Source organism: Electrophorus electricus, unplaced genomic scaffold (genome assembly GCF_013358815.1).
Source record: "Electrophorus electricus isolate fEleEle1 unplaced genomic scaffold, fEleEle1.pri scaffold_107_arrow_ctg1, whole genome shotgun sequence".
Classification (NCBI taxonomy): domain Eukaryota; kingdom Metazoa; phylum Chordata; class Actinopteri; order Gymnotiformes; family Gymnotidae; genus Electrophorus; species Electrophorus electricus.
The window spans coordinates 865-26,840 of record NW_023336148.1 but is presented as its reverse complement, the minus strand read 5'-3'; the positions used below and the strand labels follow the sequence as shown (position 1 = coordinate 26,840).

The window sequence follows — 25,976 nt, the reverse complement described above, 5'->3', positions numbered from 1 at the left end:
GTTATGTGGAACGGTGACGAAGCCAAAACCCCTAAAACCATTTAGTCGTCTACCGACCCTCAAACTCACAAGGCGCTTTCAGATTTGCTCGATCTACGTTACACTTCAGCAGAATCCTAGGCTATGAATATGAAGTTTCTTCTGCCCGTCCTTGGTATCCGGCTTCGGCCGGCGGTCCTTTGTGCCGCTGGCATTTCAGCCGTAGCTGTCACTTCTTTTCTTGTTTACAGGTGGCGTGTTCGGGATCGGCAGCAGGCGGTAGAAGAAGCTGCGACCCACACTGAGCCCAGCGACCGTGAGTTAGCTAACTAACCAAGCTAGCGAGGAACGGACTATTGTATTTGAAAGTCAGGCCAGCTAACTACATAAGTTATCTAGCTAACTAGCTGCCGTAGCTTGATTCCTCGCAGAACTAACTACTACTTCACCTTCCGCCGTCATGTATACAACATAATGTTTCTCTTCGGTCAGACCCCGTCTATTTAATAACTAAATATAGCCTAAAGGTTTTGTTTGTTTGTTTGTTATTGTTTCTATGGCAACGGATCGCTGCAGTAACAAAAATAAAATTCAGCTTCTTAGCTAGCGCTAGCTAATTTAGCCTTTTAACGGCTAATATTTAGCTAAGGCTATGTTGTAGCTAGCTAGCCACAATCTTTTTGTTAAATATTTCACTGGTTATTTAAACATCTTTCGTAGAACTGGAGGATCGGGAGCCTTTTCCGTTGGATCAGGACACGTTTGAAACGACCTGTACTCTGATCCTAAAGGTACCTGGCGACATAGCTAGCTAGTTAGCTGGCTAATTGCTCATACTTGAGAACTCTAGCTAGCTTCATTCAGTTTATGCTCGCGTTTGTCTGTTATCACTGCTGCAGGAGGAGGTTTTTGTGCAGAACAGTTAACTTCCACTGCGTCTTTTTTCGCGACGCTGTGGTCACAGTTATTGTAAAATATAGATCTTGCACATTCTTCTTGAATGCAATGTAACAAGTTTTTGTTTTTCTTTCCCTTCGTAGTTGCAATCTTGCCTAAACAATGTATTTTCTTTCTTTTCTTTTTTTTTTTTACTGACCATGTAGTCAGCCTCTCCAAGCTCTGCACAACGCAAACAGGATGTTTGCCTACACCTTCTCGCAGATGTTTTATGCAGATACAAAGGTTCCCTTGAATTTTTAATCATTTTATAATAGGCCTTTTGGCACAGAGAAACATTTTGTTAGCTGAGAGTTTCCACTAGCCAGTGTCGTGGGAAAAGTTGATTGAGATGCTTTTTTTCTGCATGATTGTAGATGGTAGAGGTGAAGCTCCAGCACAAATCCATCTACAGTGGGCTGGAGAGCGAGCACTGGTGGGTGCTCAGCAATGCGTTTTACCACGTGTGTGCAGAGGTGAGACTAAGTCATGGGAACAAGTTCCCAATTTCGGTGAGAATGGACATGACGGTTGTTTCCCTCACCTAACCTTTTTATTGCATTTGCAGCTTACCCTCCAGAACTTTGCCAACGTTAATGCTGTGGCCTGCATCAAGGTAAATATCTGTCTCAACTAAAAGCATTTTAACTAGCTTGTCCCATTTTGAGTCACATTAATCAGGATCTACTCCGTTAATTCAGCGCAGAGGAACCGGCATCACTGGGGCGACCTTCTACCTGTGCGCCGAGTCAACAGAGTCATCGGTGCAGAATATTTTTCTGGTTAGTGCTTTCTCCTGCCTGAATGCATCTGTTTGAATTAGACTTGTTTGAGATGTGGGCATTTTAAGAAAATTATATTTTGTGACATTTTTACTCTGTGTGTATTTTGCAGCAAACCATGGTGTCCATGACGTTTAAGGGTGTTTCCATCGATTCAGATGGCCTTTTCAGGTCATCTGAGTACAGTCACACCCAGACCGTCGAGACGCCGCACCCCGCTGTGTTTTCTAACGGACCATGATCACCAAGAGGACCCCCTCCACCTCCTCCTCCAGGCTTTTAATAACCCACAGAACACTTTGATTGACATTATACACATTTAGGATTTATTATATGCTATGTATCATACAATTTCTTTTACCCTCAATGTTCTTGTATGCATGTGGGTGTTTTTCAGATGCAGTCTGTTTTCACATAGCCATGTGAGGCCTAGGATTTGACCTGTTGGTGCAAGAAGCTTGAGCATCACATGGACTGATCACCAAACTGGAGCAGTTTAGGTCTGTACCTTTCTTCTCTTTTCCCTTTACCCCCCACACCTGTTTAATTTTCCATCTTTTTAGGTTTGTGTCACCCTAAAACATCTCCCAGATTTCTCAGTAAAACGGCTAACCATGTTTGGTGAGTCTTTTTCCTGCTTTTCCATCATGCAGGTCTCCAGTGCAGGCTTTTTCCTGGATTACAGACAACTAGACAACCTGAAGCTCACCAAGAAACCCACCAGGACAAGAGGCCAACTTCAGTTTTTGGACCAGGCCAGAACAATAAGACTTTACAAGATGTTCATCAGGATAATTAGAGACTTTGTGGTCCACACCAGACAACAAAGACAAGGCCAATCAGAGGACCGATCGCCATCGAGAATTGATCGTCAGGATTATTAGTGCCATCACCACCGTCGAAGAGTTGGACAAAATCACCATCCATGGAGTGGTCATCACCAGATCATCACCACTGCAGTCATCCTCATCATGTTTTGTACATTTTGTAAATAATGTTTATTACAGCTTTATAAATATTTATCAGTAAATCATTTTCTTTCATTGTAAGGGAGTCACATTTTCTTGTTTTCACCTTCAGTGTTTGTTGTATGCATCATTAGTGAGTTACAGGCTAACATGTTTTACGTTGAATGTATCCAGTAATGGCATTTGGGTGATTTAGTATTTTCCTCATTAACTCTTATGCGTGGTCCAACCAGTTAATCAGTCAAGTAATATGCATAAACAAAAGTAGCTTTTGTTAATCTTAACTATGACTATGAAAAATAAGATAGGGGAATAAATCTGGGATATATCTCCTTATTCCATCATCAGGAGGGGCTTATGTTTTGTTGAATAACCTACAAGCACTCACTTTACAATTTAAGTTGAGAGCCAGTATAATGAAGTGGGTGTGTCTAGGGGCAGAATCCTTTCCAAACTCCAGTCGACAAATATGCATTCAAGGTGCAGATCTACACTGCGTTTTAAGACCCACCTAACTACAAAGACATGACCATCACCTGATGGATAGAAAGCTCAGAGATCCACATTGATCTCTGATCCTGTACTGGTCAGTCCCCGCAGGATTTGATCCAGAGATGGAATAAGAACAAATAAACCATGAAGAACATCCCAAGGCCGTTATCATAGAGGTAGGTTTGGTTGAGACACCCAAACTATAAGAAGAAATAGACAGACAGCTGGGAGAAGAATGAATTTGTTTACTGCTGTTGAGCAGTTTTGGAAGTAATATCTACCTGTCTTATGCTACCACATGAATCCAAGGCAAAACGTGAATGTCCTTAATTTCCTAAAGCTCAGCATGATCAGAAACAACAAATATGCAGTAGATTGTACTGAGAAAAGCACATTAAGATGGGAGTTGAATTAGTAGTGAGCTGATACAATTAGACATTATTCATTTATGTTTATTTTTTGTTGGTAGGCAAAAGAAATGTTTACAATTTTAGGAAAAGCATCCATGAGCTATGTAACATGACTCCTAGAGTTGGAGATAACACGTGTTCACTGAAATGGCAACTAAATATTGAATTAGATGTTTGTTCTTTGACTGTAGTCTTAGGCCTAGGAGATGTATTGTAGGTTAAATTAAAGCACAGTAGGAGCTTGACATCCAAGATGCAGGGCTCAACCACTAAAGAAGGTGCTCCTGAAATGACTACAGACTGTTGTGACACTCATAACATTATTACAGCATCTCAAGACATTATTACAATTTCAAAAGGCAGGTTTGTTTTGGCTTCTTTTGCTTAAGGCTTCTCTAGCTTATACTCACATTTGTCTCAGTCAGAAGAGGAGCTCAGCACTATTGGAGTTCAAGTCTTTACAAAGTGTGAGATATAACGAACACTAGAGCATAATTATCACTGAAGCAAACGCTGCAAACACTGGACCTTACTCACACCAGGCTCTGCTTTTCACTGTGCGTATAGGCTCATTACACAGAAAAGCTTCAGAATGAATGTTTATTACACTTGAAATTGGTTTTCCAGGCAAAAACACTACAAGAGTAATTACTGCCATTACTACAGAGTAATCACTAACATTAATAGCTAGTGAACTAGATAAGGTAGTAAAATGACCTCATGTATCTTATCTAGCTAGTGAAGTGAAATGCTCTTTAGAGAAATGTGCCACAAACATCTACAAACAATGAGTGCCTAGTTGAACTAAATAGTAGCTACATAACATTATACATACACATAACTCAAAGCCCTTCCAATATGGCACGTTTTCTAAAATACATGGGGTGAACTTCATAAGTGGAAGTGAATGGAAGTTATGCTTTCAAATAAAAATAAATCAAAATTGATTTATACGGTGCTTTTTACAACAGATGTCACAAAGCAGCTTTACAAATGTCAAAGTCCTCAGTGAGCAAGCCAAGGGCGACAGTGGCAAGGAAAAACTCCCTAGAGCATGAGGAAGAAACCTTGAGAGGAACCAAAATTCAAGGCGGGGACGCATCCTCCTCTGGCCGACAAAGGACACCTCAATAACAACAGTTTAAAGAGAAAAAAAATAAATAAATAAATAAAATGAAATTAGCAATAAATGCTTAGTCCAACTTTCTAGAGGTCCTAGACTTGTCTTATTTATAAGCACGCCCTCCTTGATGGCACACACCTGCACAGGCTTTAGTGTTGAGTGTCTGTATTTAAACCCCTGTTGGTGTGTACTTCCTCCTTGGTCATTGTTTGTGTAGCCACTGTTAATGTTTTGGTCATCGTCGTTAGCGTTATGTGTATGCCACCATTGTCGTATACGTTGTATGTCAATGAATGTTTTTCAAAGACGAGGGAGTCTATGCGTCCTGCTCCGCACCCTGTGGCACACGGGCCGTCACAGCATTACAGTAATCCAAGCTTGAAGTAGTAAATGCATGGGCTAGCTTTTCTGCATCATGTGAGGAGAGCATGTTCCTAATCTTAGAAATGTTCCTGAGGTGGAGAAAGGCGGTCCTAGAAATATTATTTACATGAGCTTCAACCACTAAAGAAGGTGCTCCTGAGATGACTACAGACTGTCGTGACACTCATAACATTGTTACACCATCTCAAGATATTATTACAATTTGAACGAGCAGGTTTGTTTTGGCTTCTTTTGCTTAAAGCTTGTCTATCTGAAATATATGTGCACAAGCACTTAAAAGGTTAATTTTTCATATGTGCCCTTTAAATAATGAATACACGCATGCATGAATCAGAAAGAATGAATAGCACTGTTATTCAGTCTTTATGACTTTTTCTACTTTTGTGCCAAATGTGGCCTGCAGATGAATATCAAAGTAATAATGAAAATGTTTTAGCAAATTAGCCTTAAAAATAGAGACAACATATTTTTTTGGCGTTGTTTTTAGGCTGTTACTCTGCATCGGGTAATTCCTCTTTTGCCAACATTTGCCTATTTTTAAAAAAATGTTTTCTCTCACGTTGCTACGTGTAAATTTGCATATTGTAGTCTGGGAAAACAAGATGTTTTGACATAAATTTAGATCACCAAGGTGATCGAATGTTATGTGGAACGGTGACGAAGCCAAAACCCCTAAAACCATTCAGTCGTCTACCGACCCTCAAACTCACAAGGCGCTTTCAGATTTGCTCGATCTACGTTACACTTCAGCAGAATCCTAGGCTATGAATATGAAGTTTCTTCTGCCCGTCCTTGGTATCCGGCTTCGGCCGGCGGTCCTTTGTGCCGCTGGCATTTCAGCCGTAGCTGTCACTTCTTTTCTTGTTTACAGGTGGCGTGTTCGGGATCGGCAGCAGGCGGTAGAAGAAGCTGCGACCCACACTGAGCCCAGCGACCGTGAGTTAGCTAACTAACCAAGCTAGCGAGGAACGGACTATTGTATTTGAAAGTCAGGCCAGCTAACTACATAAGTTATCTAGCTAACTAGCTGCCGTAGCTTGATTCCTCGCAGAACTAACTACTACTTCACCTTCCGCCGTCATGTATACAACATAATGTTTCTCTTCGGTCAGACCCCGTCTATTTAATAACTAAATATAGCCTAAAGGTTTTGTTTGTTTGTTTGTTATTGTTTCTATGGCAACGGATCGCTGCAGTAACAAAAATAAAATTCAGCTTCTTAGCTAGCGCTAGCTAATTTAGCCTTTTAACGGCTAATATTTAGCTAAGGCTATGTTGTAGCTAGCTAGCCACAATCTTTTTGTTAAATATTTCACTGGTTATTTAAACATCTTTCGTAGAACTGGAGGATCGGGAGCCTTTTCCGTTGGATCAGGACACGTTTGAAACGACCTGTACTCTGATCCTAAAGGTACCTGGCGACATAGCTAGCTAGTTAGCTGGCTAATTGCTCATACTTGAGAACTCTAGCTAGCTTCATTCAGTTTATGCTCGCGTTTGTCTGTTATCACTGCTGCAGGAGGAGGTTTTTGTGCAGAACAGTTAACTTCCACTGCGTCTTTTTTCGCGACGCTGTGGTCACAGTTATTGTAAAATATAGATCTTGCACATTCTTCTTGAATGCAATGTAACAAGTTTTTGTTTTTCTTTCCCTTCGTAGTTGCAATCTTGCCTAAACAATGTATTTTCTTTCTTTTCTTTTTTTTTTTTTACTGACCATGTATCAGCCTCTCCAAGCTCTGCACAACGCAAACAGGATGTTTGCCTACACCTTCTCGCAGATGTTTTATGCAGATACAAAGGTTCCCTTGAATTTTTAATCATTTTATAATAGGCCTTTTGGCACAGAGAAACATTTTGTTAGCTGAGAGTTTCCACTAGCCAGTGTCGTGGGAAAAGTTGATTGAGATGCTTTTTTTCTGCATGATTGTAGATGGTAGAGGTGAAGCTCCAGCACAAATCCATCTACAGTGGGCTGGAGAGCGAGCACTGGTGGGTGCTCAGCAATGCGTTTTACCACGTGTGTGCAGAGGTGAGACTAAGTCATGGGAACAAGTTCCCAATTTCGGTGAGAATGGACATGACGGTTGTTTCCCTCACCTAACCTTTTTATTGCATTTGCAGCTTACCCTCCAGAACTTTGCCAACGTTAATGCTGTGGCCTGCATCAAGGTAAATATCTGTCTCAACTAAAAGCATTTTAACTAGCTTGTCCCATTTTGAGTCACATTAATCAGGATCTACTCCGTTAATTCAGCGCAGAGGAACCGGCATCACTGGGGCGACCTTCTACCTGTGCGCCGAGTCAACAGAGTCATCGGTGCAGAATATTTTTCTGGTTAGTGCTTTCTCCTGCCTGAATGCATCTGTTTGAATTAGCCTTGTTTGAGATGTGGGCATTTTAAGAAAATTATATTTTGTGACATTTTTACTCTGTGTGTATTTTGCAGCAAACCATGGTGTCCATGACGTTTAAGGGTGTTTCCATCGATTCAGATGGCCTTTTCAGGTCATCTGAGTACAGTCACACCCAGACCGTCGAGACGCCGCACCCCGCTGTGTTTTCTAACGGACCATGATCACCAAGAGGACCCCCTCCACCTCCTCCTCCAGGCTTTTAATAACCCACAGAACACTTTGATTGGCATTATACACATTTAGGATTTATTATATGCTATGTATCATACAATTTCTTTTACCCTCAATGCTCTTGTATGCATGTGGGTGTTTTTCAGATGCAGTCTGTTTTCACATATCCATGTGAGGCCTAGGTCTTGACCTGTTGGCGCAAGAAGCTTGAGCATCACATGGACTGATCACCAAACTGGAGCAGTTTAGGTCTGTACCTTTCTTCTCTTTTCCCTTTACCCCCCACACCTGTTTAATTTTCCATCTTTTTAGGTTTGTGTCACCCTAAAACATCTCCCAGATTTCTCAGTAAAACGGCTAACCATGTTTGGTGAGTCTTTTTCCTGCTTTTCTCTCATGCAGGTCTCCAGTGCAGGCTTTTTCCTGGATTACAGACAACTAGACAACCTGAAGCTCACCAAGAAACCCACCAGGACAAGAGGCCAACTTCAGTTTTTGGACCAGGCCAGAACAATAAGACTTTACAAGATGTTCATCAGGATAATTAGAGACTTTGTGGTCCTACACCAGACTAACAAAGACAAGGCCAATCAGAGGACCGATCGCCAGTAGAGAATTGATCGTCAGGATTATTAGTGCCATCACCATCGTCGAAGAGTTGGACAAAATCACCATCCATGGAGTGGTCATCACCAGATCATCACCACTGCAGTCAGTCCTCATCATGTTTTGTACATTTTGTAATAATGTTTATTACAGCTTTATAAATATTTATCAGTAAATCATTTTCTTTCATTGTAAGGGAGTCACATTTTCTTGTTTTCACCTTCAGTGTTTGTTGTATGCATCATTAGTGAGTTACAGGCTAACATGTTTTACGTTGAATGTATCCAGTAATGGCATTTGAGTGATTCAGTATTTTCCTCATTAACTCTTATGCGTGGTCCAACCAGTTAATCAGTCAAGTAATATGCATAAACAAAAGTAGCTTTTGTTAATCTTAACTATGACTATGAAAAATAAGATAGGGGAATAAATCTGGGATATATCTCCTTATTCCATCATCAGGAGGGGCTTATGTTTTGTTGAATAACCTACAAGCACTCACTTTACAATTTAAGTTGAGAGCCAGTATAATGAAGTGGGTGTGTCTAGGGGCAGAATCCTTTCCAAACTCCAGTCGACAAATATGCATTCAAGGTGCAGATCTACACTGCGTTTTAAGACCCACCTAACTACAAAGACATGACCATCACCTGATGGATAGAAAGCTCAGAGATCCACATTGATCTCTGATCCTGTACTGGTCAGTCCCCGCAGGATTTGATCCAGAGATGGAATAAGAACAAATAAACCATGAAGAACATCCCAAGGCCGTTATCATAGAGGTAGGTTTGGTTGAGACACCCAAACTATAAGAAGAAATAGACAGACAGCTGGGAGAAGAATGAATTTGTTTACTGCTGTTGAGCAGTTTTGGAAGTAATATCTACCTGTCTTATGCTACCACATGAATCCAAGGCAAAACGTGAATGTCCTTAATTTCCTAAAGCTCAGCATGATCAGAAACAACAAATATGCAGTAGATTGTACTGAGAAAAGCACATTAAGATGGGAGTTGAATTAGTAGTGAGCTGATACAATTAGACATTATTCATTTATGTTTATTTTTTGTTGGTAGGCAAAAGAAATGTTTACAATTTTAGGAAAAGCATCCATGAGCTATGTAACATGACTCCTAGAGTTGGAGATAACACGTGTTCACTGAAATGGCAACTAAATATTGAATTAGATGTTTGTTCTTTGACTGTAGTCTTAGGCCTAGGAGATGTATTGTAGGTTAAATTAAAGCACAGTAGGAGCTTGACATCCAAGATGCAGGGCTCAACCACTAAAGAAGGTGCTCCTGAAATGACTACAGACTGTTGTGACACTCATAACATTATTACAGCATCTCAAGACATTATTACAATTTCAAAAGGCAGGTTTGTTTTGGCTTCTTTTGCTTAAGGCTTCTCTAGCTTATACTCACATTTGTCTCAGTCAGAAGAGGAGCTCAGCACTATTGGAGTTCAAGTCTTTACAAAGTGTGAGATATAACGAACACTAGAGCATAATTATCACTGAAGCAAACGCTGCAAACACTGGACCTTACTCACACCAGGCTCTGCTTTTCACTGTGCGTATAGGCTCATTACACAGAAAAGCTTCAGAATGAATGTTTATTACACTTGAAATTGGTTTTCCAGGCAAAAACACTACAAGAGTAATTACTGCCATTACTACAGAGTAATCACTAACATTAATAGCTAGTGAACTAGATAAGGTAGTAAAATGACCTCATGTATCTTATCTAGCTAGTGAAGTGAAATGCTCTTTAGAGAAATGTGCCACAAACATCTACAAACAATGAGTGCCTAGTTGAACTAAATAGTAGCTACATAACATTATACATACACATAACTCAAAGCCCTTCCAATATGGCACGTTTTCTAAAATACATGGGGTGAACTTCATAAGTGGAAGTGAATGGAAGTTATGCTTTCAAATAAAAATAAATCAAAATTGATTTATACGGTGCTTTTTACAACAGATGTCACAAAGCAGCTTTACAAATGTCAAAGTCCTCAGTGAGCAAGCCAAGGGCGACAGTGGCAAGGAAAAACTCCCTAGAGCATGAGGAAGAAACCTTGAGAGGAACCAAAATTCAAGGCGGGGACGCATCCTCCTCTGGCCGACAAAGGACACCTCAATAACAACAGTTTAAAGAGAAAAAAAATAAATAAATAAATAAAATGAAATTAGCAATAAATGCTTAGTCCAACTTTCTAGAGGTCCTAGACTTGTCTTATTTATAAGCACGCCCTCCTTGATGGCACACACCTGCACAGGCTTTAGTGTTGAGTGTCTGTATTTAAACCCCTGTTGGTGTGTACTTCCTCCTTGGTCATTGTTTGTGTAGCCACTGTTAATGTTTTGGTCATCGTCGTTAGCGTTATGTGTATGCCACCATTGTCGTATACGTTGTATGTCAATGAATGTTTTTCAAAGACGAGGGAGTCTATGCGTCCTGCTCCGCACCCTGTGGCACACGGGCCGTCACAGCATTACAGTAATCCAAGCTTGAAGTAGTAAATGCATGGGCTAGCTTTTCTGCATCATGTGAGGAGAGCATGTTCCTAATCTTAGAAATGTTCCTGAGGTGGAGAAAGGCGGTCCTAGAAATATTATTTACATGAGCTTCAACCACTAAAGAAGGTGCTCCTGAGATGACTACAGACTGTCGTGACACTCATAACATTGTTACACCATCTCAAGATATTATTACAATTTGAACGAGCAGGTTTGTTTTGGCTTCTTTTGCTTAAAGCTTGTCTATCTGAAATATATGTGCACAAGCACTTAAAAGGTTAATTTTTCATATGTGCCCTTTAAATAATGAATACACGCATGCATGAATCAGAAAGAATGAATAGCACTGTTATTCAGTCTTTATGACTTTTTCTACTTTTGTGCCAAATGTGGCCTGCAGATGAATATCAAAGTAATAATGAAAATGTTTTAGCAAATTAGCCTTAAAAATAGAGACAACATATTTTTTTGGCGTTGTTTTTAGGCTGTTACTCTGCATCGGGTAATTCCTCTTTTGCCAACATTTGCCTATTTTTTAAAAATGTTTTCTCTCACGTTGCTACGTGTAAATTTGCATATTGTAGTCTGGGAAAACAAGATGTTTTGACATAAATTTAGATCACCAAGGTGATCGAATGTTATGTGGAACGGTGACGAAGCCAAAACCCCTAAAACCATTTAGTCGTCTACCGACCCTCAAACTCACAAGGCGCTTTCAGATTTGCTCGATCTACGTTACACTTCAGCAGAATCCTAGGCTATGAATATGAAGTTTCTTCTGCCCGTCCTTGGTATCCGGCTTCGGCCGGCGGTCCTTTGTGCCGCTGGCATTTCAGCCGTAGCTGTCACTTCTTTTCTTGTTTACAGGTGGCGTGTTCGGGATCGGCAGCAGGCGGTAGAAGAAGCTGCGACCCACACTGAGCCCAGCGACCGTGAGTTAGCTAACTAACCAAGCTAGCGAGGAACGGACTATTGTATTTGAAAGTCAGGCCAGCTAACTACATAAGTTATCTAGCTAACTAGCTGCCGTAGCTTGATTCCTCGCAGAACTAACTACTACTTCACCTTCCGCCGTCATGTATACAACATAATGTTTCTCTTCGGTCAGACCCCGTCTATTTAATAACTAAATATAGCCTAAAGGTTTTGTTTGTTTGTTTGTTATTGTTTCTATGGCAACGGATCGCTGCAGTAACAAAAATAAAATTCAGCTTCTTAGCTAGCGCTAGCTAATTTAGCCTTTTAACGGCTAATATTTAGCTAAGGCTATGTTGTAGCTAGCTAGCCACAATCTTTTTGTTAAATATTTCACTGGTTATTTAAACATCTTTCGCAGAACTGGAGGATCGGGAGCCTTTTCCGTTGGATCAGGACACGTTTGAAACGACCTGTACTCTGATCCTAAAGGTACCTGGCGACATAGCTAGCTAGTTAGCTGGCTAATTGCTCATACTTGAGAACTCTAGCTAGCTTCATTCAGTTTATGCTCGCGTTTGTCTGTTATCACTGCTGCAGGAGGAGGTTTTTGTGCAGAACAGTTAACTTCCACTGCGTCTTTTTTCGCGACGCTGTGGTCACAGTTATTGTAAAATATAGATCTTGCACATTCTTCTTGAATGCAATGTAACAAGTTTTTGTTTTTCTTTCCCTTCGTAGTTGCAATCTTGCCTAAACAATGTATTTTCTTTCTTTTCTTTTTTTTTTTTACTGACCATGTATCAGCCTCTCCAAGCTCTGCACAACGCAAACAGGATGTTTGCCTACACCTTCTCGCAGATGTTTTATGCAGATACAAAGGTTCCCTTGAATTTTTAATCATTTTATAATAGGCCTTTTGGCACAGAGAAACATTTTGTTAGCTGAGAGTTTCCACTAGCCAGTGTCGTGGGAAAAGTTGATTGAGATGCTTTTTTTCTGCATGATTGTAGATGGTAGAGGTGAAGCTCCAGCACAAATCCATCTACAGTGGGCTGGAGAGCGAGCACTGGTGGGTGCTCAGCAATGCGTTTTACCACGTGTGTGCAGAGGTGAGACTAAGTCATGGGAACAAGTTCCCAATTTCGGTGAGAATGGACATGACGGTTGTTTCCCTCACCTAACCTTTTTATTGCATTTGCAGCTTACCCTCCAGAACTTTGCCAACGTTAATGCTGTGGCCTGCATCAAGGTAAATATCTGTCTCAACTAAAAGCATTTTAACTAGCTTGTCCCATTTTGAGTCACATTAATCAGGATCTACTCCGTTAATTCAGCGCAGAGGAACCGGCATCACTGGGGCGACCTTCTACCTGTGCGCCGAGTCAACAGAGTCATCGGTGCAGAATATTTTTCTGGTTAGTGCTTTCTCCTGCCTGAATGCATCTGTTTGAATTAGACTTGTTTGAGATGTGGGCATTTTAAGAAAATTATATTTTGTGACATTTTTACTCTGTGTGTATTTTGCAGCAAACCATGGTGTCCATGACGTTTAAGGGTGTTTCCATCGATTTAGATGGCCTTTTCAGGTCATCTGAGTACAGTCACACCCAGACCGTCGAGACGCCGCACCCCGCTGTGTTTTCTAACGGACCATGATCACCAAGAGGACCCCCTCCACCTCCTCCTCCAGGCTTTTAATAACCCACAGAACACTTTGATTGACATTATACACATTTAGGATTTATTATATGCTATGTATCATACAATTTCTTTTACCCTCAATGCTCTTGTATGCATGTGGGTGTTTTTCAGATGCAGTCTGTTTTCACATATCCATGTGAGGCCTAGGTCTTGACCTGTTGGCGCAAGAAGCTTGAGCATCACATGGACTGATCACCAAACTGGAGCAGTTTAGGTCTGTACCTTTCTTCTCTTTTCCCTTTACCCCCTACACCTGTTTAATTTTCCATCTTTTTAGGTTTGTGTCACCCTAAAACATCTCCCAGATTTCTCAGTAAAACATCTAACCATGTTTGGTGAGTCTTTTTCCTGCTTTTCTCTCATGCAGGTCTCCAGTGCAGGCTTTTTCCTGGATTACAGACAACTAGACAACCTGAAGCTCACCAAGAAACCCACCAGGACAAGAGGCCAACTTCAGTTTTTGGACCAGGCCAGAACAATAAGACTTTACAAGATGTTCATCAGGGATAATTAGAGACTTTGTGGTCCTACACCAGACTACAAAGACAAGGCCAATCAGAGGACCGATCGCCATAGAGAATTGATCGTCAGGATTATTAGTGCCATCACCATCCGTCGAAGAGTTGGACAAAATCACCATCCATGGAGTGGTCATCACCAGATCATCACCACTGCAGTCATCCTCATCATGTTTTGTACATTTTGTAAATAATGTTTATTACAGCTTTATAAATATTTATCAGTAAATCATTTTCTTTCATTGTAAGGGAGTCACATTTTCTTGTTTTTACCTTCAGTGTTTGTTGTATGCATCATTAGTGAGTTACAGGCTAACATGTTTTACGTTGAATGTATCCAGTAATGGCATTTGGGTGATTTAGTATTTTCCTCATTAACTCTTATGCGTGGTCCAACCAGTTAATCAGTCAAGTAATATGCATAAATAAAAGTAGCTTTTGTTAATCTTAACTATGACTATGAAAAATAAGATAGGGGAATAAATCTGGGATATATCTCCTTATTCCATCATCAGGAGGGGCTTATGTTTTGTTGAATAACCTACAAGCACTCACTTTACAATTTAAGTTGAGAGCCAGTATAATGAAGTGGGTGTGTCTAGGGGCAGAATCCTTTCCAAACTCCAGTCGACAAATATGCATTCAAGGTGCAGATCTACACTTTGTTCTAAGACCCACCTAACTACAAAGACATGACCATCACCTGATGGATAGAAAGCTCAGAGATCCACATTGATCTCTGATCCTGTACTGGTCAGTCCCCGCAGGATTTGATCCAGAGATGGAATAAGAACAAATAAACCATGAAGAACATCCCAAGGCCGTTATCATAGAGGTAGGTTTGGTTGAGACACCCAAACTATAAGAAGAAATAGACAGACAGCTGGGAGAAGAATGAATTTGTTTACTGCTGTTGAGCAGTTTTGGAAGTAATATCTACCTGTCTTATGCTACCACATGAATCCAAGGCAAAACGTGAATGTCCTTAATTTCCTAAAGCTCAGCATGATCAGAAACAACAAATATGCAGTAGATTGTACTGAGAAAAGCACATTAAGATGGGAGTTGAATTAGTAGTGACCTGATACAATTAGACATTATTCATTTATGTTTATTTTTTGTTGGTAGGCAAAAGAAATGTTTACAATTTTAGGAAAAGCATCCATGAGCTATGTAACATGACTCCTAGAGTTGGAGATAACACGTGTTCACTGAAATGGCAACTAAATATTGAATTAGATGTTTGTTCTTTGACTGTAGTCTTAGGCCTAGGAGATGTATTGTAGGTTAAATTAAAGCACAGTAGGAGCTTGACATCCAAGATGCAGGGCTCAACCACTAAAGAAGGTGCTCCTGAAATGACTACAGACTGTTGTGACACTCATAACATTATTACAGCATCTCAAGACATTATTACAATTTCAAAAGGCAGGTTTGTTTTGGCTTCTTTTGCTTAAGGCTTCTCTAGCTTATACTCACATTTGTCTCAGTCAGAAGAGGAGCTCAGCACTATTGGAGTTCAAGTCTTTACAAAGTGTGAGATATAACGAACACTAGAGCATAATTATCACTGAAGCAAACGCTGCAAACACTGGACCTTACTCACACCAGGCTCTGCTTTTCACTGTGCGTATAGGCTCATTACACAGAAAAGCTTCAGAATGAATGTTTATTACACTTGAAATTGGTTTTCCAGGCAAAAACACTACAAGAGTAATTACTGCCATTACTACAGAGTAATCACTAACATTAATAGCTAGTGAACTAGATAAGGTAGTAAAATGACCTCATGTATCTTATCTAGCTAGTGAAGTGAAATGCTCTTTAGAGAAATGTGCCACAAACATCTACAAACAATGAGTGCCTAGTTGAACTAAATAGTAGCTACATAACATTATACATACACATAACTCAAAGCCCTTCCAATATGGCACGTTTTCTAAAATACATGGGGTGAACTTCATAAGTGGAAGTGAATGGAAGTTATGCTTTCAAATAAAAATAAATCAAAATTGATTTATACGGTGCTTTTTACAACAGATGTCACAAAGCAGCTTTACAAATGTCAAAGTCCTCAGTGAGCAAGCCAAGGGCGACAGTGGCAAGGAAAAACTCCCTAGAGCATGAGGAAGAAACCTTGAGAGGAACCAAAATTCAAGGCGGGGACGCATCCTCCTCTGGCCGACAAAGGACACCTCAATAACAACAGTTTAAAGAGAAAAAAATAATAATAAAAAATAAAATGAAATTAGCAATAAATGCTTAGTCCAACTTTCTAGAGGTCCTAGACTTGTCTTATTTATAAGCACGCCCTCCTTGATGGCACACACCTGCACAGGCTTTAGTGTTGAGTGTCTGTATTTAAACCCCTGTTGGTGTGTACTTCCTCCTTGGTCATTGTTTGTGTAGCCACTGTTAATGTTTTGGTCATCGTCGTTAGCGTTATGTGTATGCCACCATTGTCGTATACGTTGTATGTCAATGAATGTTTTTCAAAGACGAGGGAGTCTATGCGTCCTGCTCCGCACCCTGTGGCACACGGGCCGTCACAGCATTACAGTAATCCAAGCTTGAAGTAGTAAATGCATGGGCTAGCTTTTCTGCATCATGTGAGGAGAGCATGTTCCTAATCTTAGAAATGTTCCTGAGGTGGAGAAAGGCGGTCCTAGAAATATTATTTACATGAGCTTCAACCACTAAAGAAGGTGCTCCTGAGATGACTACAGACTGTCGTGACACTCATAACATTGTTACACCATCTCAAGATATTATTACAATTTGAACGAGCAGGTTTGTTTTGGCTTCTTTTGCTTAAAGCTTGTCTATCTGAAATATATGTGCACAAGCACTTAAAAGGTTAATTTTTCATATGTGCCCTTTAAATAATGAATACACGCATGCATGAATCAGAAAGAATGAATAGCACTGTTATTCAGTCTTTATGACTTTTTCTACTTTTGTGCCAAATGTGGCCTGCAGATGAATATCAAAGTAATAATGAAAATGTTTTAGCAAATTAGCCTTAAAAATAGAGACAACATATTTTTTTGGCGTTGTTTTTAGGCTGTTACTCTGCATCGGGTAATTCCTCTTTTGCCAACATTTGCCTATTTTTTAAAAAATGTTTTCTCTCACGTTGCTACGTGTAAATTTGCATATTGTAGTCTGGGAAAACAAGATGTTTTGACATAAATTTAGATCACCAAGGTGATCGAATGTTATGTGGAACGGTGACGAAGCCAAAACCCCTAAAACCATTTCAGTCGTCTACCGACCCTCAAACTCACAAGGCGCTTTCAGATTTGCTCGATCTACGTTACACTTCAGCAGAATCCTAGGCTATGAATATGAAGTTTCTTCTGCCCGTCCTTGGTATCCGGCTTCGGCCGGCGGTCCTTTGTGCCGCTGGCATTTCAGCCGTAGCTGTCACTTCTTTTCTTGTTTACAGGTGGCGTGTTCGGGATCGGCAGCAGGCGGTAGAAGAAGCTGCGACCCACACTGAGCCCAGCGACCGTGAGTTAGCTAACTAACCAAGCTAGCGAGGAACGGACTATTGTATTTGAAAGTCAGGCCAGCTAACTACATAAGTTATCTAGCTAACTAGCTGCCGTAGCTTGATTCCTCGCAGAACTAACTACTACTTCACCTTCCGCCGTCATGTATACAACATAATGTTTCTCTTCGGTCAGACCCCGTCTATTTAATAACTAAATATAGCCTAAAGGTTTTGTTTGTTTGTTTGTTATTGTTTCTATGGCAACGGATCGCTGCAGTAACAAAAATAAAATTCAGCTTCTTAGCTAGCGCTAGCTAATTTAGCCTTTTAACGGCTAATATTTAGCTAAGGCTATGTTGTAGCTAGCTAGCCACAATCTTTTTGTTAAATATTTCACTGGTTATTTAAACATCTTTCGCAGAACTGGAGGATCGGGAGCCTTTTCCGTTGGATCAGGACACGTTTGAAACGACCTGTACTCTGATCCTAAAGGTACCTGGCGACATAGCTAGCTAGTTAGCTGGCTAATTGCTCATACTTGAGAACTCTAGCTAGCTTCATTCAGTTTATGCTCGCGTTTGTCTGTTATCACTGCTGCAGGAGGAGGTTTTTGTGCAGAACAGTTAACTTCCACTGCGTCTTTTTTCGCGACGCTGTGGTCACAGTTATTGTAAAATATAGATCTTGCACATTCTTCTTGAATGCAATGTAACAAGTTTTTGTTTTTCTTTCCCTTCGTAGTTGCAATCTTGCCTAAACAATGTATTTTCTTTCTTTTCTTTTTTTTTTTTTACTGACCATGTATCAGCCTCTCCAAGCTCTGCACAACGCAAACAGGATGTTTGCCTACACCTTCTCGCAGATGTTTTATGCAGATACAAAGGTTCCCTTGAATTTTTAATCATTTTATAATAGGCCTTTTGGCACAGAGAAACATTTTGTTAGCTGAGAGTTTCCACTAGCCAGTGTCGTGGGAAAAGTTGATTGAGATGCTTTTTTTCTGCATGATTGTAGATGGTAGAGGTGAAGCTCCAGCACAAATCCATCTACAGTGGGCTGGAGAGCGAGCACTGGTGGGTGCTCAGCAATGCGTTTTACCACGTGTGTGCAGAGGTGAGACTAAGTCATGGGAACAAGTTCCCAATTTCGGTGAGAATGGACATGACGGTTGTTTCCCTCACCTAACCTTTTTATTGCATTTGCAGCTTACCCTCCAGAACTTTGCCAACGTTAATGCTGTGGCCTGCATCAAGGTAAATATCTGTCTCAACTAAAAGCATTTTAACTAGCTTGTCCCATTTTGAGTCACATTAATCAGGATCTACTCCGTTAATTCAGCGCAGAGGAACCGGCATCACTGGGGCGACCTTCTACCTGTGCGCCGAGTCAACAGAGTCATCGGTGCAGAATATTTTTCTGGTTAGTGCTTTCTCCTGCCTGAATGCATCTGTTTGAATTAGACTTGTTTGAGATGTGGGCATTTTAAGAAAATTATATTTTGTGACATTTTTACTCTGTGTGTATTTTGCAGCAAACCATGGTGTCCATGACGTTTAAGGGTGTTTCCATCGATTCAGATGGCCTTTTCAGGTCATCTGAGTACAGTCACACCCAGACCGTCGAGACGCCGCACCCCGCTGTGTTTTCTAACGGACCATGATCACCAAGAGGACCCCCTCCACCTCCTCCTCCAGGCTTTTAATAACCCACAGAACACTTTGATTGACATTATACACATTTAGGATTTATTATATGCTATGTATCATACAATTTCTTTTACCCTCAATGCTCTTGTATGCATGTGGGTGTTTTTCAGATGCAGTCTGTTTTCACATAGCCATGTGAGGCCTAGGTCTTGACCTGTTGGCGCAAGAAGCTTGAGCATCACATGGACTGATCACCAAACTGGAGCAGTTTAGGTCTGTACCTTTCTTCTCTTTTCCCTTTACCCCCTACACCTGTTTAATTTTCCATCTTTTTAGGTTTGTGTCACCCTAAAACATCTCCCAGATTTCTCAGTAAAACATCTAACCATGTTTGGTGAGTCTTTTTCCTGCTTTTCTCTCATGCAGGTCTCCAGTGCAGGCTTTTTCCTGGATTACAGACAACTAGGACAACCTGAAGCTCACCAAGAAACCCACCAGGACAAGAGGCCAACATCAGTTTTTGGACCAGGCCAGAACAACAAGGCTTTACAAGATGTTCTTCAGGGATAATTAGAGACTTTGTGGTCTACACCAGACTACAAAGACAAGGCCAATCAGCGGACCGATCGCCAGTAGAGAATTGATCCTTCAGGATTATTAGTGCCATCACCATCGTCGAAGAGTTGGACAAAATCACCATCCATGGAGTGGTCATCACCAGATCATCACCACTGCAGTCGTCCTCATCATGTTTTGTACATTTTGTAAATGTTTATTACAGCTTTATAAATATTTATCAGTAAATGATTTTCTTTCATTGTAAGGGAGTCACATTTTCTTGTTTTCACCTTCAGTGTTTGTTGTATGCATCATTAGTGAGTTACAGGCTAACATGTTTTACGTTGAATGTATCCAGAAATGGCATTTGAGTGATTCAGTATTTTCCTCATTAACTCTTATGCGTGGTCCAACCAGTTAATCAGTCAAGTAATATGCATAAACAAAAGTAGCTCTTGTTAATCTAAACTATGACTGAAAATAAGATAGGGGAATAAATCTGGGATATATCTCCTTATTCCATCATCAGGAGGGGCTTATGTTTTGTTGAATAACCTACAAGCACTCACTTTACAATTTAAGTTGAGAGCCAGTATAATGAAGTGGGTGTGTCTAGGGGCAGAATCCTTTCCAAACTCCAGTCGACAAATATGCATTCAAGGTGCAGATCTACACTTTGTTCTAAGACCCACCTAACTACAAAGACATGACCATCACCTGATGGATAGAAAGCTCAGAGATCCACATTGATCTCTGATCCTGTACTGGTCAGTCCCCGCAGGATTTGATCCAGAGATGGAATAAGAACAAATAAACCATGAAGAACATCCCAAGGCCGTTATCATAGAGGTAGGTTTGGTTGAGACACCCAAACTATAAGAAGAAATAGACAGACAGCTGGGAGAAGAATGAATTTGTTTACTGCTGTTGAGCAGTTTTGGAAGTAATATCTACCTGTCTTATGCTACCACATGAATCCAAGGCAAAACGTGAATGTCCTTAATTTCCTAAAGCTCAGCATGATCAGAAACAACAAATATGCAGTAGATTGTACTGAGAAAAGCACATTAAGATGGGAGTTGAATTAGTAGTGACCTGATACAATTAGACATTATTCATTTATGTTTATTTTTTGTTGGTAGGCAAAAGAAATGTTTACAATTTTAGGAAAAGCATCCATGAGCTATGTAACATGACTCCTAGAGTTGGAGATAACACGTGTTCACTGAAATGGCAACTAAATATTGAATTAGATGTTTGTTCTTTGACTGTAGTCTTAGGCCTAGGAGATGTATTGTAGGTTAAATTAAAGCACAGTAGGAGCTTGACATCCAAGATGCAGGGCTCAACCACTAAAGAAGGTGCTCCTGAAATGACTACAGACTGTTGTGACACTCATAACATTATTACAGCATCTCAAGACATTATTACAATTTCAAAAGGCAGGTTTGTTTTGGCTTCTTTTGCTTAAGGCTTCTCTAGCTTATACTCACATTTGTCTCAGTCAGAAGAGGAGCTCAGCACTATTGGAGTTCAAGTCTTTACAAAGTGTGAGATATAACGAACACTAGAGCATAATTATCACTGAAGCAAACGCTGCAAACACTGGACCTTACTCACACCAGGCTCTGCTTTTCACTGTGCGTATAGGCTCATTACACAGAAAAGCTTCAGAATGAATGTTTATTACACTTGAAATTGGTTTTCCAGGCAAAAACACTACAAGAGTAATTACTGCCATTACTACAGAGTAATCACTAACATTAATAGCTAGTGAACTAGATAAGGTAGTAAAATGACCTCATGTATCTTATCTAGCTAGTGAAGTGAAATGCTCTTTAGAGAAATGTGCCACAAACATCTACAAACAATGAGTGCCTAGTTGAACTAAATAGTAGCTACATAACATTATACATACACATAACTCAAAGCCCTTCCAATATGGCACGTTTTCTAAAATACATGGGGTGAACTTCATAAGTGGAAGTGAATGGAAGTTATGCTTTCAAATAAAAATAAATCAAAATTGATTTATACGGTGCTTTTTACAACAGATGTCACAAAGCAGCTTTACAAATGTCAAAGTCCTCAGTGAGCAAGCCAAGGGCGACAGTGGCAAGGAAAAACTCCCTAGAGCATGAGGAAGAAACCTTGAGAGGAACCAAAATTCAAGGCGGGGACGCATCCTCCTCTGGCCGACAAAGGACACCTCAATAACAACAGTTTAAAGAGAAAAAAATAATAATAAAAAATAAAATGAAATTAGCAATAAATGCTTAGTCCAACTTTCTAGAGGTCCTAGACTTGTCTTATTTATAAGCACGCCCTCCTTGATGGCACACACCTGCACAGGCTTTAGTGTTGAGTGTCTGTATTTAAACCCCTGTTGGTGTGTACTTCCTCCTTGGTCATTGTTTGTGTAGCCACTGTTAATGTTTTGGTCATCGTCGTTAGCGTTATGTGTATGCCACCATTGTCGTATACGTTGTATGTCAATAAATGTTTTTCAAAGACGAGGGAGTCTATGCGTCCTGCTCCGCACCCTGTGGCACACGGGCCGTCACAGCATTACAGTAATCCAAGCTTGAAGTAGTAAATGCATGGGCTAGCTTTTCTGCATCATGTGAGGAGAGCATGTTCCTAATCTTAGAAATGTTCCTGAGGTGGAGAAAGGCGGTCCTAGAAATATTATTTACATGAGCTTCAACCACTAAAGAAGGTGCTCCTGAGATGACTACAGACTGTCGTGACACTCATAACATTGTTACACCATCTCAAGATATTATTACAATTTGAACGGGCAGGTTTGTTTTGGCTTCTTTTGCTTAAAGCTTGTCTATCTGAAATATATGTGCACAAGCACTTAAAAGGTTAATTTTTCATATGTGCCCTTTAAATAATGAATACACGCATGCATGAATCAGAAAGAATGAATAGCACTGTTATTCAGTCTTTATGACTTTTTCTACTTTTGTGCCAAATGTGGCCTGCAGATGAATATCAAAGTAATAATGAAAATGTTTTAGCAAATTAGCCTTAAAAATAGAGACAACATATTTTTTTGGCGTTGTTTTTAGGCTGTTACTCTGCATCGGGTAATTCCTCTTTTGCCAACATTTGCCTATTTTTAAAAAATGTTTTCTCTCACGTTGCTACGTGTAAATTTGCATATTGTAGTCTGGGAAAACAAGATGTTTTGACATAAATTTAGATCACCAAGGTGATCGAATGTTATGTGGAACGGTGACGAAGCCAAAACCCCTAAAACCATTTAGTCGTCTACCGACCCTCAAACTCACAAGGCGCTTTCAGATTTGCTCGATCTACGTTACACTTCAGCAGAATCCTAGGCTATGAATATGAAGTTTCTTCTGCCCGTCCTTGGTATCCGGCTTCGGCCGGCGGTCCTTTGTGCCGCTGGCATTTCAGCCGTAGCTGTCACTTCTTTTCTTGTTTACAGGTGGCGTGTTCGGGATCGGCAGCAGGCGGTAGAAGAAGCTGCGACCCACACTGAGCCCAGCGACCGTGAGTTAGCTAACTAACCAAGCTAGCGAGGAACGGACTATTGTATTTGAAAGTCAGGCCAGCTAACTACATAAGTTATCTAGCTAACTAGCTGCCGTAGCTTGATTCCTCGCAGAACTAACTACTACTTCACCTTCCGCCGTCATGTATACAACATAATGTTTCTCTTCGGTCAGACCCCGTCTATTTAATAACTAAATATAGCCTAAAGGTTTTGTTTGTTTGTTTGTTATTGTTTCTATGGCAACGGATCGCTGCAGTAACAAAAATAAAATTCAGCTTCTTAGCTAGCGCTAGCTAATTTAGCCTTTTAACGGCTAATATTTAGCTAAGGCTATGTTGTAGCTAGCTAGCCACAATCTTTTTGTTAAATATTTCACTGGTTATTTAAACATCTTTCGCAGAACTGGAGGATCGGGAGCCTTTTCCGTTGGATCAGGACACGTTTGAAACGACCTGTACTCTGATCCTAAAGGTACCTGGCGACATAGCTAGCTAGTTAGCTGGCTAATTGCTCATACTTGAGAACTCTAGCTAGCTTCATTCAGTTTATGCTCGCGTTTGTCTGTTATCACTGCTGCAGGAGGAGGTTTTTGTGCAGAACAGTTAACTTCCACTGCGTCTTTTTTCGCGACGCTGTGGTCACAGTTATTGTAAAATATAGATCTTGCACATTCTTCTTGAATGCAATGTAACAAGTTTTTGTTTTTCTTTCCCTTCGTAGTTGCAATCTTGCCTAAACAATGTATTTTCTTTCTTTTCTTTTTTTTTTTTACTGACCATGTATCAGCCTCTCCAAGCTCTGCACAACGCAAACAGGATGTTTGCCTACACCTTCTCGCAGATGTTTTATGCAGATACAAAGGTTCCCTTGAATTTTTAATCATTTTATAATAGGCCTTTTGGCACAGAGAAACATTTTGTTAGCTGAGAGTTTCCACTAGCCAGTGTCGTGGGAAAAGTTGATTGAGATGCTTTTTTTCTGCATGATTGTAGATGGTAGAGGTGAAGCTCCAGCACAAATCCATCTACAGTGGGCTGGAGAGCGAGCACTGGTGGGTGCTCAGCAATGCGTTTTACCACGTGTGTGCAGAGGTGAGACTAAGTCATGGGAACAAGTTCCCAATTTCGGTGAGAATGGACATGACGGTTGTTTCCCTCACCTAACCTTTTTATTGCATTTGCAGCTTACCCTCCAGAACTTTGCCAACGTTAATGCTGTGGCCTGCATCAAGGTAAATATCTGTCTCAACTAAAAGCATTTTAACTAGCTTGTCCCATTTTGAGTCATATTAATCAGGATCTACTCCGTTAATTCAGCGCAGAGGAACCGGCATCACTGAGGCGACCTTCTACCTGTGCGCCGAGTCAACAGAGTCATCGGTGCAGAATATTTTTCTGGTTAGTGCTTTCTCCTGCCTGAATGCATCTGTTTGAATTAGACTTGTTTGAGATGTGGGCATTTTAAGAAAATTATATTTTGTGACATTTTTACTCTGTGTGTATTTTGCAGCAAACCATGGTGTCCATGACGTTTAAGGGTGTTTCCATCGATTCAGATGGCCTTTTCAGGTCATCTGAGTACAGTCACACCCAGACCGTCGAGACGCCGCACCCCGCTGTGTTTTCTAACGGACCATGATCACCAAGAGGACCCCCTCCACCTCCTCCTCCAGGCTTTTAATAACCCACAGAACACTTTGATTGACATTATACACATTTAGGATTTATTATATGCTATGTATCATACAATTTCTTTTACCCTCAATGCTCTTGTATGCATGTGGGTGTTTTTCAGATGCAGTCTGTTTTCACATAGCCATGTGAGGCCTAGGTCTTGACCTGTTGGCGCAAGAAGCTTGAGCATCACATGGACTGATCACCAAACTGGAGCAGTTTAGGTCTGTACCTTTCTTCTCTTTTCCCTTTACCCCCTACACCTGTTTAATTTTCCATCTTTTTAGGTTTGTGTCACCCTAAAACATCTCCCAGATTTCTCAGTAAAACATCTAACCATGTTTGGTGAGTCTTTTTCCTGCTTTTCTCTCATGCAGGTCTCCAGTGCAGGCTTTTTCCTGGATTACAGACAACTGGACAACCTGAAGCTCACCAAGAAACCCACCAGGACAAGAGGCCAACATCAGTTTTTGGACCAGGCCAGAACAACAAGGCTTTACAAGATGTTCTTCGGGATAATTTGAGACTTTGTGGTCTACACCAGACTACAAAGACAAGGCCAATCAGCGGACCGATCGCCGTAGAGAATTGATCCTTCAGGATTATTAGTGCCATCACCATCGTCGAAGAGTTGGACAAAATCACCATCCATGGAGTGGTCATCACCAGATCATCACCACTGCAGTCGTCCTCATCATGTTTTGTACATTTTGTAAATGTTTATTACAGCTTTATAAATATTTATCAGTAAATGATTTTCTTTCATTGTAAGGGAGTCACATTTTCTTGTTTTCACCTTCAGTGTTTGTTGTATGCATCATTAGTGAGTTACAGGCTAACATGTTTTACGTTGAATGTATCCAGAAATGGCATTTGAGTGATTCAGTATTTTCCTCATTAACTCTTATGCGTGGTCCAACCAGTTAATCAGTCAAGTAATATGCATAAACAAAAGTAGCTTTTGTTAATCTAAACTATGACTGAAAATAAGATAGGGGAATAAATCTGGGATATATCTCCTTATTCCATCATCAGGAGGGGCTTATGTTTTGTTGAATAACCTACAAGCACTCACTTTACAATTTAAGTTGAGAGCCAGTATAATGAAGTGGGTGTGTCTAGGGGCAGAATCCTTTCCAAAC

The 25,976-nt window shown here is 40.5% G+C and overlaps 5 protein-coding genes and 1 long non-coding RNA gene across 11 annotated transcripts; all 6 read left to right on the top strand.

Moving 5' to 3' along the window:
• Positions 1-64: 64 nt before the first annotated feature.
• LOC118240910 lies at positions 65-2,056 on the top strand. 2 transcript variants are annotated; one of them, XM_035523460.1, is made up of 7 exons: positions 65-295; positions 700-770; positions 1,087-1,161; positions 1,293-1,391; positions 1,484-1,531; positions 1,617-1,697; positions 1,856-2,056. In XM_035523460.1, exons 1-7 carry the CDS (start codon positions 124-126, stop codon positions 2,018-2,020), a joined length of 711 nt encoding a protein of 236 aa, XP_035379353.1. In that variant the 5' UTR covers positions 65-123; the 3' UTR covers positions 2,021-2,056. The 2 variants fall into 2 exon arrangements, with proteins under 2 accessions (XP_035379353.1, XP_035379354.1); XM_035523461.1 differs by having other exon boundaries at positions 1,810-2,027.
• LOC118240911 lies at positions 2,057-2,741 on the top strand. Its single transcript, XR_004775700.1, has 2 exons — positions 2,057-2,197; positions 2,351-2,741. It is a non-coding gene; the product is annotated as an uncharacterized LOC118240911 (long non-coding RNA).
• Positions 2,742-5,773: 3,032 nt separating this feature from the next.
• On the top strand, positions 5,774-8,217 carry LOC118240914. Of its 2 annotated transcripts, XR_004775703.1 has the most exons (8): positions 5,774-6,010; positions 6,415-6,485; positions 6,802-6,876; positions 7,008-7,106; positions 7,199-7,246; positions 7,332-7,412; positions 7,571-7,912; positions 8,066-8,217. XR_004775703.1 is itself a non-coding variant. In XM_035523464.1 (7 exons), exons 1-7 carry the CDS (start codon positions 5,839-5,841, stop codon positions 7,651-7,653), a joined length of 675 nt encoding a protein of 224 aa, XP_035379357.1. In that variant the 5' UTR covers positions 5,774-5,838; the 3' UTR covers positions 7,654-7,697. The 2 variants fall into 2 exon arrangements, 1 of the variants encoding a protein (XP_035379357.1); XM_035523464.1 differs by lacking the exon at positions 8,066-8,217 and having other exon boundaries at positions 7,525-7,697.
• A 3,279-nt stretch (positions 8,218-11,496) lies between these two features.
• On the top strand, positions 11,497-13,912 carry LOC118240913. 2 transcript variants are annotated; one of them, XR_004775702.1, is made up of 8 exons: positions 11,497-11,727; positions 12,132-12,202; positions 12,518-12,592; positions 12,724-12,822; positions 12,915-12,962; positions 13,048-13,128; positions 13,287-13,628; positions 13,782-13,912. XR_004775702.1 is itself a non-coding variant. In XM_035523463.1 (7 exons), exons 1-7 carry the CDS (start codon positions 11,556-11,558, stop codon positions 13,367-13,369), a joined length of 675 nt encoding a protein of 224 aa, XP_035379356.1. In that variant the 5' UTR covers positions 11,497-11,555; the 3' UTR covers positions 13,370-13,458. The 2 variants fall into 2 exon arrangements, 1 of the variants encoding a protein (XP_035379356.1); XM_035523463.1 differs by lacking the exon at positions 13,782-13,912 and having other exon boundaries at positions 13,241-13,458.
• A 3,302-nt stretch (positions 13,913-17,214) lies between these two features.
• LOC118240916 lies at positions 17,215-19,540 on the top strand. Of its 2 annotated transcripts, XR_004775705.1 has the most exons (8): positions 17,215-17,445; positions 17,850-17,920; positions 18,237-18,311; positions 18,443-18,541; positions 18,634-18,681; positions 18,767-18,847; positions 19,006-19,347; positions 19,501-19,540. XR_004775705.1 is itself a non-coding variant. In XM_035523466.1 (7 exons), exons 1-7 carry the CDS (start codon positions 17,274-17,276, stop codon positions 19,086-19,088), a joined length of 675 nt encoding a protein of 224 aa, XP_035379359.1. In that variant the 5' UTR covers positions 17,215-17,273; the 3' UTR covers positions 19,089-19,177. The 2 variants fall into 2 exon arrangements, 1 of the variants encoding a protein (XP_035379359.1); XM_035523466.1 differs by lacking the exon at positions 19,501-19,540 and having other exon boundaries at positions 18,960-19,177.
• Positions 19,541-22,926: 3,386 nt separating this feature from the next.
• On the top strand, positions 22,927-25,516 carry LOC118240912. Of its 2 annotated transcripts, XR_004775701.1 has the most exons (8): positions 22,927-23,157; positions 23,562-23,632; positions 23,948-24,022; positions 24,154-24,252; positions 24,345-24,392; positions 24,478-24,558; positions 24,717-25,058; positions 25,212-25,516. XR_004775701.1 is itself a non-coding variant. In XM_035523462.1 (7 exons), the coding sequence occupies exons 1-7, from the start codon at positions 22,986-22,988 to the stop codon at positions 24,797-24,799; spliced, it is 675 nt and encodes a 224-aa protein (XP_035379355.1). In that variant the 5' UTR covers positions 22,927-22,985; the 3' UTR covers positions 24,800-24,888. The 2 variants fall into 2 exon arrangements, 1 of the variants encoding a protein (XP_035379355.1); XM_035523462.1 differs by lacking the exon at positions 25,212-25,516 and having other exon boundaries at positions 24,671-24,888.
• Positions 25,517-25,976: the final 460 nt, after the last annotated feature.

Excerpts from the sequence above, each read along its gene's own strand:
- LOC118240910 (XM_035523460.1), top strand. The coding sequence starts at position 124 with ATGAATATGAAGTTTCTTCTGCCCGTCCTTGGTATCCGGCTTCGGCCG. Across the intron at positions 296-699 it reads CCACACTGAGCCCAGCGACC|AACTGGAGGATCGGGAGCCT; the intron begins GTGAGTTAGCTA and ends CATCTTTCGTAG. Across the intron at positions 1,698-1,855 it reads CGGTGCAGAATATTTTTCTG|ATGGCCTTTTCAGGTCATCT; the intron begins GTTAGTGCTTTC and ends CCATCGATTCAG.
- LOC118240914 (XM_035523464.1), top strand. The coding sequence starts at position 5,839 with ATGAATATGAAGTTTCTTCTGCCCGTCCTTGGTATCCGGCTTCGGCCG. Across the intron at positions 6,486-6,801 it reads CCTGTACTCTGATCCTAAAG|CCTCTCCAAGCTCTGCACAA; the intron begins GTACCTGGCGAC and ends ACCATGTATCAG. Across the intron at positions 7,107-7,198 it reads TTTACCACGTGTGTGCAGAG|CTTACCCTCCAGAACTTTGC; the intron begins GTGAGACTAAGT and ends TTGCATTTGCAG.
- LOC118240913 (XM_035523463.1), top strand. The coding sequence starts at position 11,556 with ATGAATATGAAGTTTCTTCTGCCCGTCCTTGGTATCCGGCTTCGGCCG. Across the intron at positions 12,823-12,914 it reads TTTACCACGTGTGTGCAGAG|CTTACCCTCCAGAACTTTGC; the intron begins GTGAGACTAAGT and ends TTGCATTTGCAG. Across the intron at positions 12,963-13,047 it reads ATGCTGTGGCCTGCATCAAG|CGCAGAGGAACCGGCATCAC; the intron begins GTAAATATCTGT and ends CCGTTAATTCAG.
- LOC118240916 (XM_035523466.1), top strand. The coding sequence starts at position 17,274 with ATGAATATGAAGTTTCTTCTGCCCGTCCTTGGTATCCGGCTTCGGCCG. Across the intron at positions 17,446-17,849 it reads CCACACTGAGCCCAGCGACC|AACTGGAGGATCGGGAGCCT; the intron begins GTGAGTTAGCTA and ends CATCTTTCGCAG. Across the intron at positions 18,312-18,442 it reads TGTTTTATGCAGATACAAAG|ATGGTAGAGGTGAAGCTCCA; the intron begins GTTCCCTTGAAT and ends GCATGATTGTAG.
- LOC118240912 (XM_035523462.1), top strand. The coding sequence starts at position 22,986 with ATGAATATGAAGTTTCTTCTGCCCGTCCTTGGTATCCGGCTTCGGCCG. Across the intron at positions 23,633-23,947 it reads CCTGTACTCTGATCCTAAAG|CCTCTCCAAGCTCTGCACAA; the intron begins GTACCTGGCGAC and ends ACCATGTATCAG. Across the intron at positions 24,253-24,344 it reads TTTACCACGTGTGTGCAGAG|CTTACCCTCCAGAACTTTGC; the intron begins GTGAGACTAAGT and ends TTGCATTTGCAG.